The following is a 13,961-nucleotide window of genomic DNA, read 5'->3' as shown; positions in this document are numbered from 1 at the left end:
TGCGCGCACACACACACACACACACACACACACACACACACACACACACACACACACACACACACACACACACACACACACACACACACACACACACAAATTCAGAGTCAGCGCATTACACATCTTAACCAGTAGATGGCAGCTCCAGTTCTAAATAAAATGCTTGTTCTCTCTCTCTCCCTCTGGTCTCCCTCTCTCCCTCTGGTCTCCCTCTCTCCCTCTGGTCTCCCTCTCTCCCTCTGGTCTCCCTCTCTCCCTCTGGTCTCCCTCTCTCCCTCTGGTCTCCCTCTCTCCCTCTGGTCTCCCTCTCTCCCTCTGGTCTCCCTCTCTCCCTCTGGTCTCCCTCTCTCCCTCTGGTCTCCCTCTCTCCCTCTGGCCTTCCTCTCCCTCTGGTCTCTCTCTCTCCCTCTGGTCTCTCTCTCTCCCTCTGGTCTCCCTCTCTCCCTCTGGTCTCCCTCTCTCCCTCTGGTCTCCCTCTCTCCCCCTCTCTCCCTCTGGTCTCCCTCTCTCCCTCTGGTCTCCCTCTCTCCCTCTGGTCTCCCTCTCTCCCTCTGGCCTTCCTCTCCCTCTGGTCTCTCTCTCTCCCTCTGGTCTCTCTCTCTCCCTCTGGTCTCCCTCTCTCCCTCTGGTCTCCCTCTCTCCCTCTGGTCTCCCTCTCTCCCTCTGGTCTCCCTCTCTCCCTCTGGTCTCCCTCTCTCCCTCTGGTCTCCCTCTCTCCCTCTGGTCTCCCTCTCTCCCTCTGGTCTCCCTCTCTCCCTCTGGTCTCTCTCTCTCCCTCTGGCCTTCCTCTCCCTCTCACCTTATCCTCTCTGCCATTCTCATCTCCTCCCCAGGTTCAGATGCGATCATCCGGCAACACAAGGCAGCGTGTTTGAGGATCACAGCTCTCCTGGCCTGTAAGGACCTGCTGTGGATCGGGACCAGTGCAGGGGTGGTGCTGACCCTGTCTATCCCAGCCGTCAGCTCTGGGACTGTGTCAGGGACGCTGCGGTCACCTCTGACCCCCATGGGCTCCGCTCACGGACACACTGGCCATGTTAGGTTCCTCACCTCCATAGAACTACCTGAAGGCTTCGACGTCAACTTCCCCCTGCCCGCCGATATCACAGGTAACCAAGTCACTCCACGCACCAATTCTGCTTCCAAACAGATTTGCTATACAATGTTCAAAGGGGTGCTTCCATATTCATGACCTTTGAACTCCTCTGTCTCCTAGGCAACCCAGCCCAGAGTGGTGTTGAAGGGGGTAATGGGGGTCTGCAGAGGCGAGACTCCGCTCGCCGTCGCGCCTCCGTCCTCCTGCCCGTCAAAACCAATCAGTTGGTGATCTCCGGTGGCGACGGCTACGAGGACTTCCGACTGACCAATAGCAGTGAGACAGTGGGGCGGGATGACAGTACCAACCACTTACTGCTGTGGAGGGTCTGAGCCAATCAGCCGGCCACATTTATAAAAACCCACCCCTTCAGCACCAGCAACATACTGCCCTGGAGGATGTGAGGCCAAGCCCCCTGCCCCGGGTCTGAGCCAATGAGAGTCCCCCGACCCATTTAAACCCCACCCTCAGCAAAAACCACACATAAACCCGGCCCCTCCTCCTCAAACCCCGCCCCCGTTTTTATTAGGTCCAGTATTTTTTGTTCTTTGCTCCGTCTTCTGATCTCTCTGCATGGGTGTTGTTAGCCCAGACTGAAAAACTACAGGGTCGCTTCAAACCAGGTTTCTGTTGCTGTTTTACTTTGTTCTGATGCAACTGTCTGTGTTGTTAATCACTGAGTGATGTCTCTTTGGTGTTTCGGCGTGAATCACCCTCCACTTGTACTGCTCAGTCTGTGGACTCTGTCTCTACAGACTTTACTAGGAGAGAGGGAGGGAACAAGTGGGAGAGAGGGAGTGAAAGAGAGAGAGTGAGAGATTGGGAAAGGGACAGTGACCAAAGAAAAGAGTGTGTGGATAAGGACAGACCGATTAGGTGAAGGATAGGGAGAGAGGAGAGAGAGAGATTGAGGCAGACAGGGTGAAAGGGTACTGATGGGAAGAAGATTGTGAATTCTGCAACAAGCCAAATGATGGACTGATGGAAGTAAAAATGGAACAAGGCCATCATAACACTCCATCCTAGGGAGGAGAGGAGAAAGGGATGGAACAAGGCCATCATAACACTCCATCCTAGGGAGGAGAGGAGAAAGGGATGGAACAAGGCCATCATAACACTCCATCCTAGGGAGGAGAGGAGAAAGGGATGGAACAAGGCCATCATAACACTCCATCCTAGGGAGGAGAGGAGAAAGGGATGGAACAAGGCCATCATAACACTCCATCCTAGGGAGGAGAGGAGAAAGGGATGGAACAAGGCCATCATAACACTCCATCCTAGGGAGGAGAGGAGAAAGGGATGGAACAAGGCCATCATAACACTCCATCCTAGGGAGGAGAGGAGAAAGGGATGGAACAAGGCCATCATAACACTCCATCCTAGGGAGGAGAGGAGAAAGGGATGGAACAAGGCCATCATAACACTCCATCCTAGGGAGGAGAGGAGAAAGGGATGGAACAAGGCCATCATAACACTCCATCCTAGGGAGGAGAGGAGAAAGGGATGGAACAAGGAGTGAACACTAAACGTCTCTGTTCTCTGAACAAAGAAACTAAAGAGTAAACATTATAAAAGTAACCAATGTGCAATATATGGCAAGGGTACCGGGTACTATATAAACACACACACACACACTTTCTTCACTCGTTTGACAAAACACTGCTCGTCTCTCCATAGCCTATGACAAACATACACATACACCTCGTTCTCACACCTAAATCACTTTTGTGTTTATTATTTTAAAGATTTTTTGTTCTATTTAAAGAGAAACAACGTCCCACTACCGCAGTGAAGTGTGTTTTAAAGCATTTGTTTTAGGGGGCTGTAGTAGAAGAGATATGTTTGTACAGTATTTATGTTTTTGATTTCATCTTTGTCTTTTTACAGCACTTAATTTATAGATGTGTTTTTCTCTCTTTCTTTGCTCCGAAGAGATGATTTACAGGAGCTCTGACACACACACACACACACACACACACACACACACACACACACACACACACACACACACACACACACACACACACACACACACACACACACACACACACACACACACACAGCCTATATAGCATCACACACAAACAAACCAGTGCCCTCAGGGTCAAGTGGTGATAGTGTTTAATCTCTTCAAGCCAATAGACCTCCCCTACAAACCATCTGGGGACATCACCTTTAACCACTCCAACCAAATGTATCAGCATTAGGCTAATTCCCCCATTGTGAGCCAATGAAGAGGCTAACGGATAATCGGGCGCGACAGGTAGCCTAGCGGTTAAGAGTGTTGGGCCAGTAACCGAAAGGTCGCTGATTCAAATCCCCGTGCCGAATAGGTGAAGAAAAAAAATATGTCAATGTGCTCTTGAGTGAGGCACAATCCTAATTGCTTCTGTAAGTTGCTCTGGATAAGAGCGTCTGCTAAATGACTAAAATGTAATCGGATAACCTGCTCCTTTGATACTCGTCTGCTGCTAGCTGTGTTTCTGTGTAGAGGTATATTAGCGGAGCAGCCTGTCTCTGTGTACTTGCTAAGTGCTCTGAACTTTAGCCAAGTGTGCAATTCTAGTTAGTTATTCTATCCGTGTTATTGTGATGTCATATTGGGTAGGCTGTGGAACCATCTGGACTTTAGAGCGAAGATATTTCTACCCGTTATATTCCCATGGTCCTTCTCCACCCACCTCTTTTCACAGTAACTGCATACTACATTTTATAAACACTACATTGTAGAAAATGAAGTAAAAGACTTTCATGCTAGCTTTCATGTTAATCAAGAAACAGAATTTAGTAGAATATCACTGTGGCAAAGACATTTAGAATTTATCATTCACACTACTTCTAACCGTTATAATAATTTCATGCTGCCATCCTAGTAAATTTCAGTAATTCATGTAAGTAACCTTTCTGCCAGTGTGTGAAAAAAGTCTTTATTGTGTAATGTAAATATTGGTATATATTGCCTTTTTTTTCTGTAAATAGTGCACCCACGGTCCTCAATTGTTGATATGAATTGAATGGCATATTTTTATATACTATGTGTATGTTTTTTCTCCTCTGGCATGCTCTGTCAGTCACGTTTAAATTATAACTGTCACAGAATTACAAAAGAGAGAAACTAGACAGCTTCTATGGTCATACTTCAGTTGTCATGGTTACTTCACAGCTTCTTCCTGTAGCTGTTTCTGTTTCGTCACTTCTTCTTTGGAATTAAATCATTTCACTGGTGCCAGACTCCCAGGTGTCTGTAACAGTTCTTACTGCCGCTGGGAGTAGGAATGTATCATGTGACATCTGTCTGCACACCCTGTCGTTTTTCAGAGTCAGGAAGTGAAGAGTACTGATCCTTGGACCTGGACAGGAACAACTCCGAATCCTAACTTCTAATTCAAGATCTCAGGCAAGACGGCATCACTACAGCAGCTAATGTAGCAGAGGTGAGGACTCACGCTCTCATAATGAGGTAGCCCTGCCTGCAACCTACCACTCTGTCACCCTCTGCCCACAACGGGAATTTCCGAGGTTCAGATTCCACCCGTGACACTAACACCACCACAGTGACTGTAAGTTCTCTGTACCAACACAGTGTATAGTACTGGAAGATCCATGGATGAAATGGGCTTTATACAAACCATTCTCACACACAGCCAAGTCTACATCTCTGATGAATGACCCTCATTTGTGTGTTCGTACGAGGGGGCTGGGAATTAATGTCTTCGCTCACACACTGGAATGAATGAAGACACACGACCATTTGAAACATGTTGCGCAATAGGCTCTCTGTCTGCCAGAAGAATGAGATTTTGATAGTGTGTCATAGACTAACTCTCACTCACTGTCACTCACTCTCACTCACTCAGTCAGACCAGTGGAACATTTCAGAGATTGAGAATATTAGGTTTTCACAATCAGTGGAAAAGTTTAGGTATTGAGTAAGAATGTTAGGTTTTCACAATCATCTACTGTTTAATAGAATAATGTTAACTTTATTAGAATCTTCTCTTTAAGAGACTGTGTGTGTTGGGGGGGGGAGGCTATTTCAGGCTATTTCTATTTCAGGCTATTTCTCGAAATGCTGCACCTGCAGGTTGAAGGAGGGAATGTGAATTAAATCTCAATCATGGAGGGAGAGAGAATGAGGACAGTGAATTTGCATCCCATCCTTTTAGAAGGCATTATCTAAACCCTCTGATGGTCATGACAAGCTCTTTGACTTACACTGAACTTAAATATAAACGCAACATGTAAAGTGTTGGTCCCATGTTTCATGAGCTGAAATAAAAGATCCCAGAAATATTCCATACGCTCCAAATGTGTGCATAAATTTGGTTACATCCCTGTTAGTGAGTATTTATCCTTTGCCAAGATAATCCATCCAACTGACAGGTGTGGCATATCAAGAAGCTGATTAAACAGCATGATCATTACACAGGTGCACCTTGTGCTGGGGACAAAAGGCCACTCTAAAATGTGCAGTTTTGTCACAACACAATGCCACAGATGTCTAAAGTTTTTAGGGAGCGTGCAATTGGCATGCTGACTGCAGGAATGTCTAACAGAGCTGTTTCCAGATCATTTTGTTTTTCTCTACTATAAGCCGCCTCCAACGTCATTTTAGAGAATTTGGCAGTACGTCCAACCGGCCTCATAACCGCAGACCACGTGTAACCACGCCAGCCCAGGACCTCCACATCTGGCTTCTTCACCTGCGGTATCGTCTGAGACCAGCCACCCGGACAGCTGATGAAACTCGGGGTTTGCACAACCAAAGAATTTCTGCAGAAACTGTCCAAAACCATGTTAGGGAAGCTGATCTACGTGCTGATCCTCACCAGGGTCTTGACCTGACTCCAGTTCAGCGTCATAACCGACTTCAGTGGGCAAATGGCCACTGGCACGCTGGAGAAGTGTGCTCTTCACGGATGAATCCCAGTTTCAACTACCGGGCAGGTGGCGTGAAGTGGTTTGCTGATGTCAACGTTGTGAAGGAAGTGGTCCATGGTGTTGGTGGGGTTATGGTATGGGCAGGCCCTAACAAAAACATTTTTTAGGGTGGATTTTTATCGATGGTGATTTGGATGCACAGAGATACCATGACGAGATCCTGAGGCCCATTGTCGTGCCATTCATCCTCCTCCATCACTTCATGTTTCAGCATGTTAATGCACGGCCCCATGTCACAAGGATCTGTACACAATTCCTGGAAGCTGACAATGTCCCATTAGGGCCTAATGAATTTATTTCTATTGATGTTTTTTTTCTATTATGAATTGTAACTCAGTAAAATTGTTGCATTTATGTTTTTGTTCAGGCCCAGTGTCATGTACAGTGCAAGCATTCTTTTTCAATAGTCTACCCCCAATAAAGGACATGCAGTTTTGTTTCCATCATATATTTTCAACTTTGTGTTGATTTTGCAGACGTTATGGCAAAGACATTCTTGATATTTAATCAAGCCCTTTAGTAGTCTGGTACAAGCAGCTTATAGGCCAAGTCAGTAAGGTTAGTAAAGTCAGGTGGCCAGGTGTTTGGAAACTATGTTTGCGAGCAATGTCGTCATAACAAAGCTTTAGGCGCCCCGATGATTCGCGAGCAGCCTGTTATGAGGTTAGGCGGGTGAATCCCGACAGATGGCTCCCGGTCCCGTTAACTCACCGGCGTTGCCGTCCCGGTGCGCGCGGATTCCCCGCATTTAATCGTGATGAGTTCAGCAGCAGCAGAGGAGGCGCGCGGAAAGAAAACATGGGCTCACTCCACTCGGGTTTCAGCCGGTGACGTAGCGGCCTGTGAAATCACCAAGAGAGTTTACTGTATTTACATTTCTGGATCACAGAGAGCTCACGAGGGGTAGGCCTACTTCCTACCGGCATTTTCTTTTCATGTTTTTAAAACATCCCTTATATATATGCAGTATGCGGATATCTGACCATGATCTTCCCAGACCACTGATTTAGCCCTATTTATCAGCTAATCTGGTAAGTGTATAAACTTTTAGTTTATGGGTTTGCTTGTTTCATATTAGAGAATCGTTTTTTTCTGTCTCTTCTGCTATTGTTTTGACAGCTTTTACAATATTTTACGACCCATATCGCTAAAACAGTAATATTGTGCATCAATTAGCCCCTTTCTATAGGCTATAGGTTTGTACTTGTAGGGCTGGTTCTTATAATGAAAATGTTTCCTTTCCGAATAAATTTAATATGAGTTGTGATGTTTTATTTTGCTATAGCAGTCACTAGTTTCCCCGCATTGTGTTATTTATAAAGACGGAAAGTATATGTACCACTTTGTTTAGTGATATTCACTGAAACGATGTCACCACGAGTTGACGCTCTTGTTCAAGTTTATCCCAATATCATCATTTAGTTATGTAGTCCATGTTAATAGGCTAGTGTAGCACATTTTGATGGTGTCTGTGTGTCGTGTTGCCCTGTCTGAGTCTGTGGGATAGTACAATGAAAGTAACTGGCGCATTTTGTGAGATCCATCTCCCCAGGCTCTGCAGGCAATGCGGTTTCCTAGTCAGCAATGTTGTAATGTCACACGGCGAGTGGAAATATGGACCGCGCATGATGCCACGTCTTTATGACTCGTGTGTCGCATGTAGCCTAGATGAACTTGAGCGGTAGGCAAGGCTTGGCTATATCCAGCTGAAACGCCGTGGTGTTATGCCACACTAAACATTGTCTTTCATAGTTAGAAAGTTGTCAACTTAGAGAGAGGGCCTTTGTCAAAATGTCTGTACTCAGTTCTAAGCTATCCGACAGTCTGTGAGTGACACGTTTTATGTGAGATGTGATCCGTTACATTGTAACTATGTTCTTGTCCTATCAGTGGCGCACGCATCCCCTGGCACTCCACCACGCACTGCCACGCATGGGTGCGTGATGAACTCACTGTAGCCTATTAAACATGGGTGAAACCCTAGAATCCCCTTTCCGTGCTGGATCAGTCTTTCAGGGTTTCCAATAGTTACCACAGCCACAAGGTCAAAATTGTCTATATCATAAAAATGTATGAAAACAAAAATGTGCTTTCTGTTCTTTATTTCAGTTTAGGCATAAGGTTATTGGTGTGGTTAGGGTTGGGTTTACGACCACATTTTACGAAGATAAATTGTAGAAATAATCGGGTTTATTACTTTGTGGCTGAGGTAACTAGTGACGACCGTCTCCGTGGATAAACTTCTCACTACAGGTTAGTATCACAGACCCAGGTCGAATTAATCCACAGGTAGGTTTCAATGAAGTATATAAACCCTGGATTGCTGATGCTATGTATTGGCCAATGAGAGGCTTTAAATCCACCGTCGGCCATATTGGCACTCTTCAGAAGAAGCAGGCCTCCATAGGAATTAATTGAATTCAATATTATTTAAAGTACTGTAGAAGTCCAATATTTGTTTCAAGGACAAAATTACATGTATTTAAGTATTTTTGTTGTTGTGGGGACAGTAAAATTAGAACCTTCTAAAAGTATACTTACATTTTAAAACAAATATTTGAAATGTGTTTATGTTTAACTCACATAATATAATTAAAACGTACGTATTAAGGTGTCTGTAATATAATAAACGTGTAGACATTAATAAATACATTTCTATGCATTCTAAAATATTTTTTATAACGTAGGGGGAGTACCAAGATGGAGGTGTGGTAGCTTCAAAACGGCATCCCCCTGGCTGTCATCTTGTCTATATATAAATCACTTGTAGGTTTAGGTTTAATTCTGGTTCAGTTAGTCAATAACTAAATATGTGATTTCAACTAAGTTAGACTGAACTTAAATGACATGCCTGTGACTCCATATTTAAATTGAGTCAACAGTGGTAATGTCATCTGACATAACTTTGATACCCACACTATCGTAGTCTTGACATAAGAGGACTTATCTGGGCCGGTGGACACCAGCTCAAAGGTACCAGTTGCAGAGATAACTATTCAATCTTCAACAATAAATTGTTTTTTGTTGGTTAGTTTGTGATGCTTTGTTATTGCCAACAGTGTATAACAATGACCTGTTAGTCTCTGACGCTGTCCACGGGTGTGACCTACTAATTATGCCATAATTGTTCCATCATTGTAATGCCTTACCTACTGGGTGTGTTTGCCATTCAACTTAGGCCTATCTGTAATATCTATTTGTCTGTGTGGGTTTAAGCAGACCAAGATGGATTACCTCTGGGCATAACTGTCAATCTATTATCTGTTATTGAATGGGCACAGACTTCAACCAGCCACTATTTTAGACATGTAATTCCTCTGATAACCATCTCCTTCCATTGCCCACAAAAGGCAAACAGCCCAGCAGTGAGTTAAAGAGTTTGTGATGTTCTCAGAGGAGGACATACTGTATCAGCATTAACCCTGCTGACACACACCCATACACGCACACACACACACACACACACACACACACACACATACATACATACATATATATATATATGGACACACACATAAATATGTACACTGGACACACACACACACACATACATCTCTGACTCACACACACACGTACAATGGACACAGACACTGATGCTCCTGAAGCTTTCTCCAAGAGGAGAGTAATGTTATCATGCAGACCAAATTCTTGGCAGAAAGTTCCATTGTGGAGGGCCAAATTCCTGCTTTGGTATATTAATAGGACCCCCCCCACTGCAGGAGAGGAGAGGGTATTTAATAACTCACTCCTCTCTCTCTGTCTGTCTGTCGGTCGGTCGGTCGGACTCCCTGCTAGAGGCCTGGGGTAGGTAGGATCAGGTATACAGTGCATTGAGAAAGTATTCAGACCCCTTGACTTTCTCCACATTTTATTACGTTACAGCCTTATTATAAAATTGATTAGAAAAACATTTCCTCATCAATCTACACACAATTCCCCATTATGACATCACAATACCCTATAATTACAAAGCAAAACAGGTTTTTAGAGATGTTTGCAGATTTATAAAAAATTAAAAAAACCTTATTTACATAAGTATTCAGACCCTTTGCTATGAGACTCGAAATTGAGCTCAGGTGCATCCTGTTTCCATTGATCATCCTTGAGATGTTTCTACAACTTGATTGGGGTCCACCTGTGGTAAATTCAATTGATTGGACGTGATTTGGAAAGGCACACACCTGTCTATACAGTGGCTTGCGAAAGTATTCACCCCCCTTGGCATTTTCTCTATTTTGTTGCCTTACAACCTGGAATTAAAATAGATTTTTTTGGGGGGGGTTATATCATCTGATTTACACAACATGCCTACCACTTTGAAGATACAAAATATGTTTTATTGTGAAACAAATAAGAAATCAGACAAAAATAAAAACTTGAGCCTACATAACTATTCACCCCCCTGCCTTTTTGCAGCAATTACAGCTGCAAGTCTCTTGGGGTATGTCTCTATAAGCTTGGCACATCTAGCCATTGAGATTTTTGACCATTCTTCAAGGTAAAACTGCTGCTGAGCCTTCAAGTTGGATGGGTTCCGCTGGTATACAGCAATATCTAAGTCATACCACAGATTCTCAATCGGATTGAGGTCTGGGCTTTGACTAGGCCATTCCAAGACATTTAAACGTTTCCCCATAAACCACTCGAGTGTTGCTTTAGCAGTATGCTTCGGGTCATTGTCCTGCTGGAAGGTGAACCTCCGTCCCAGTCTTAAATCTCTGGAAGACTGAAACAGATTTCCCTCAAGAATTTCCCTGTATTTAGCGTCATCCATCATTCATTTACATTTACATTTTAGTCATTTAGCAGACGCTCTTATCCAGAGCGACTTACAAATTGGTGCATTCACCTTATGATATCCAGTGGAACAACCACTTTACAATAGTGCATCTAAATCTTTTAAGGGGGGTTAGAAGGATTACTTTATCCTATCCTAGGTATTCCTTAAAGAGGTGGGGTTTCAGGTGTCTCCGGAAGGTGGTGATTGACTCCGCTGTCCTGGCGTCGTGAGGGAGCTTGTTCCACCATTGGGGTGCCAGAGCAGCGAACAGTTTTGACTGGGCTGAGCGGGAACTGTGCTTCCTCAGAGGTAGGGGGGCCAGCAGGCCAGAGCTGGATGAACGCAGTGCCCTTGTTTGGGTGTAGGGCCTGATCAGAGCCTGAAGGTACGGAGGTGCCGTTCCCCTCACAGCTCCGTAGGCAAGCACCATGGTCTTGTAGCGGATGCGAGCTTCAACTGGAAGCCAGTGGAGAGAGCGGAGGAGCGGGGTGACGTGAGAGAACTTGGGAAGGTTGAACACCAGACGGGCTGCGGCGTTCTGGATGAGTTGTAGGGGTTTAATGGCACAGGCAGGGAGCCCAGCCAACAGTGAGTTGCAGTAAATCCAGACGGGAGATGACAAGTGCCTGGATTAAGACCTGCGCCGCTTCCTGTGTGAGGCAGGGTCGTACTCTGCGAATGTTGTAGAGCATGAACCTACAGGATCGGGTCACCGCCTTGATGTTAGTGGAGAACGACAGGGTGTTGTCCAGGGTCACGCCAAGGTTCTTAGCACTCTGGGAGGAGGACACAAGGGAGTTGTCAACCGTGATGGCGAGATCATGGAACGGGCAGTCCTTCCCCGGGAGGAAGAGCAGCTCTGTCTTGCCGAGGTTCAGCTTGAGGTGGTGATCCGTCATCCACACTGATATGTCTGCCAGACATGCAGAGATGCGATTCGCCACCTGGTTATCAGAAGGGGGAAAGGAGAAGATTAATTGTGTGTCGTCTGCATAGCAATGATAGGAGAGACCATGTGAGGATATGACAGAGCCAAGTGACTTGGTGTATAGCGAGAATAGGAGAGGGCCTAGAACAGAGCCCTGGGGGACACCAAATGATGTCTGTGTTGGATCGTGCCTCTGCCTATCCATACATTTTTAAAACAAGAAAATGGTGCCGTCTGCTTTGCTTAATATAAGGAATTTAAAATGATTTATACTTTTGATACTTAAGTATATTTAGAACCAAATACTTTTAGACTTTTACTGAAGTAGTATTTTACTCAAGTAGTATTTTACTGGGGGACTTCCACTTTTACTTGAGTAACTTTCTATTAAGGTATCTATAGTTTTACTCAAGTATGACAATTGGGTACTTTTTCCACCACTGCAAGAAATGAGACTTGAAAGGCACATCCTGTTTCCATTGATAATCCTTGAGATGATCATCAAACTACACACAATACCCCATAATGACGAAACAAAAACAGCTTTTTATAAATTTTTGCAAATGTATTAAAAAGAAAAAAAGAAAATCACATTTACATAAGTATTCAGACCCTTTACTCAGTACTTTGTTGAAGCACCTTTGGCAGCGATTACAGCCTCGAGTCTTCTTTGGTATGACGCTACAAGCTTAGCACACCTGTATTTTGGTAGTTTCTCCCATTCTTCTCTGCAGATCCTCTCAAGCTCTGTCAGGTTGAATGGGGAGCGTCGCTGCACAGCTATATTCAGGTCTCTCCAGAGATGTTCAATCGGGTTCAAGTCCAGGCCCTGGCTGGTCACTCAAGGACATTCAGAGACTTGTCCCGAAACCACTCCTGCGTTGTCTTGGCTATGCGCCTAGTGTTCATGTCCTGTTGGAAGGTGAACTTTCGCTCCAGTCAGATCCTGAGTGCTCTGGAGCAGGTTTTCATCAAGGATCACTCTGTACTTTGCTCTGTTCATCTTTCCTTCAATCCTGATTAGTCCCTGCCACTGAAAAACATCCCCACAGCATGATGCTGCCACCATGCTTCACCATAGGGATGGTGCCAGGTTTCCTCCAGACATGACGCTTGGCATTCAGGCCAAAGTGTTCAATCTTGGTTTCATCAGAACAGAGAATCTTGTTTCTCATGGTCTGAGAGTCCTTTAGGTGCTTTTTGGCCAACTCCAAGGGGGCTGTCATGTGATTTTACTGAGGAGTGGCTTCCGTTTGGACACTCTACCATAAAGGCCTGATTTGGTGGAGTGCTGCAAAGATGGTTGTCCTTCTGGAAGGTTCTCCCATCTCCACGGAGGAACTCTGGAGCTCTGTCAGAGTGACCATCAGGTTCCCTGACCAAGACCCTTCTCCCCAGATTGCTCAGTTTGACCGAGCGGCCAGCTCTAGGAAGAGTCAAATTTCTTCCATTTAAGAATAATGGAGGCCACTGTGTTCTTGGGGACGTCCAATGCCACAAAACATTTTTGGTACCCTTTTCCAGATCCGTGCCTTGGCACAATCTTGTCTTGGAGTTCTACGGACAAATCCTCATGGCTTGGTTTTTCCTCTGACATGCACTGTCAACTGTGGGACCTTATATAGACAGGTGTGTGCCTTTCCAAATCATGTCCAATCAATTGTATTTACCACAGGTGGACTCCAATCAAGTTGTAGAAACATCTCAAGGATGATCAATGGAAACAGGAAGCACCTGAGCTCAATTTCAATTCTCATAGCAAAGGGTCTGAATACTTATGTAAATAAGGTATTTTTATTTTGTATAAATCTGCAAACATCTCTAGAAACCTGTTTTGCTTTGTCATTATGGGGTATTGTGATGTCATTTTGGGGTATTGCGTGTAGATTGAGGATTTCTTTATTTTCTTTAATCAATTTTATAGTAAGGCTGTAACGTAACAAAATGTGGAAAAAGTTAAATGTTCTGAATACTTTCCAAATGCACTGTATTCTTTGTGAGTTGTAGATCTTACTTTGATTCTCCTACACACCTAAAAAAAACTTTTTATACCCTGACTTAACATTTTGACCTGGCCTGATCATGTAGTGCCACACACCTTGGCGTGTGTGTGTGTGTGTTGCGGAGAGGGACACACGGGCATGGCTGGGCTGTAATCAAGCTGTCCGGCTGTCCTGCCGCCCATAAATGGAGCAGATGGGAACACATCCAATAAG

The 13,961-nt window shown here is 44.8% G+C and overlaps 2 protein-coding genes across 6 annotated transcripts in view; both read left to right on the top strand.

Moving 5' to 3' along the window:
* The window catches only part of arhgef17 (Rho guanine nucleotide exchange factor (GEF) 17), a 100,246-nt gene extending 95,919 nt beyond the window's left edge, over positions 1-4,327 (top strand). For all 5 annotated transcript variants that reach the window (XM_045724811.1, XM_014215311.2, XM_014215309.2 and 2 more), the window contains exons 19-20: positions 834-1,109; positions 1,217-4,327. In XM_045724811.1, the coding sequence (XP_045580767.1) occupies positions 834-1,109; positions 1,217-1,428 (488 nt within the window). In that variant the 3' untranslated portion in view covers positions 1,429-4,327. The remainder of the gene's footprint in view (positions 1-833; positions 1,110-1,216) is intronic.
* A 288-nt stretch (positions 4,328-4,615) lies between these two features.
* The window catches only part of LOC106613202 (tumor necrosis factor receptor superfamily member 19L), a 63,673-nt gene continuing 54,327 nt past the window's right edge, over positions 4,616-13,961 (top strand). Inside the window, exon 1 of the mRNA XM_045724813.1 lies at positions 4,616-7,068. The gene's annotated coding sequence lies outside the window, so the exon portion shown is untranslated. The remainder of the gene's footprint in view (positions 7,069-13,961) is intronic.

The sequence above is a fragment of the Salmo salar genome, chromosome ssa09, assembly GCF_905237065.1.
Source record: "Salmo salar chromosome ssa09, Ssal_v3.1, whole genome shotgun sequence".
In the NCBI taxonomy this organism is placed as follows: Eukaryota; Metazoa; Chordata; class Actinopteri; order Salmoniformes; family Salmonidae; genus Salmo; species Salmo salar.
Note: the sequence above shows the minus strand (reverse complement) of the source record. Positions and strands in the feature narration are given on the sequence as shown.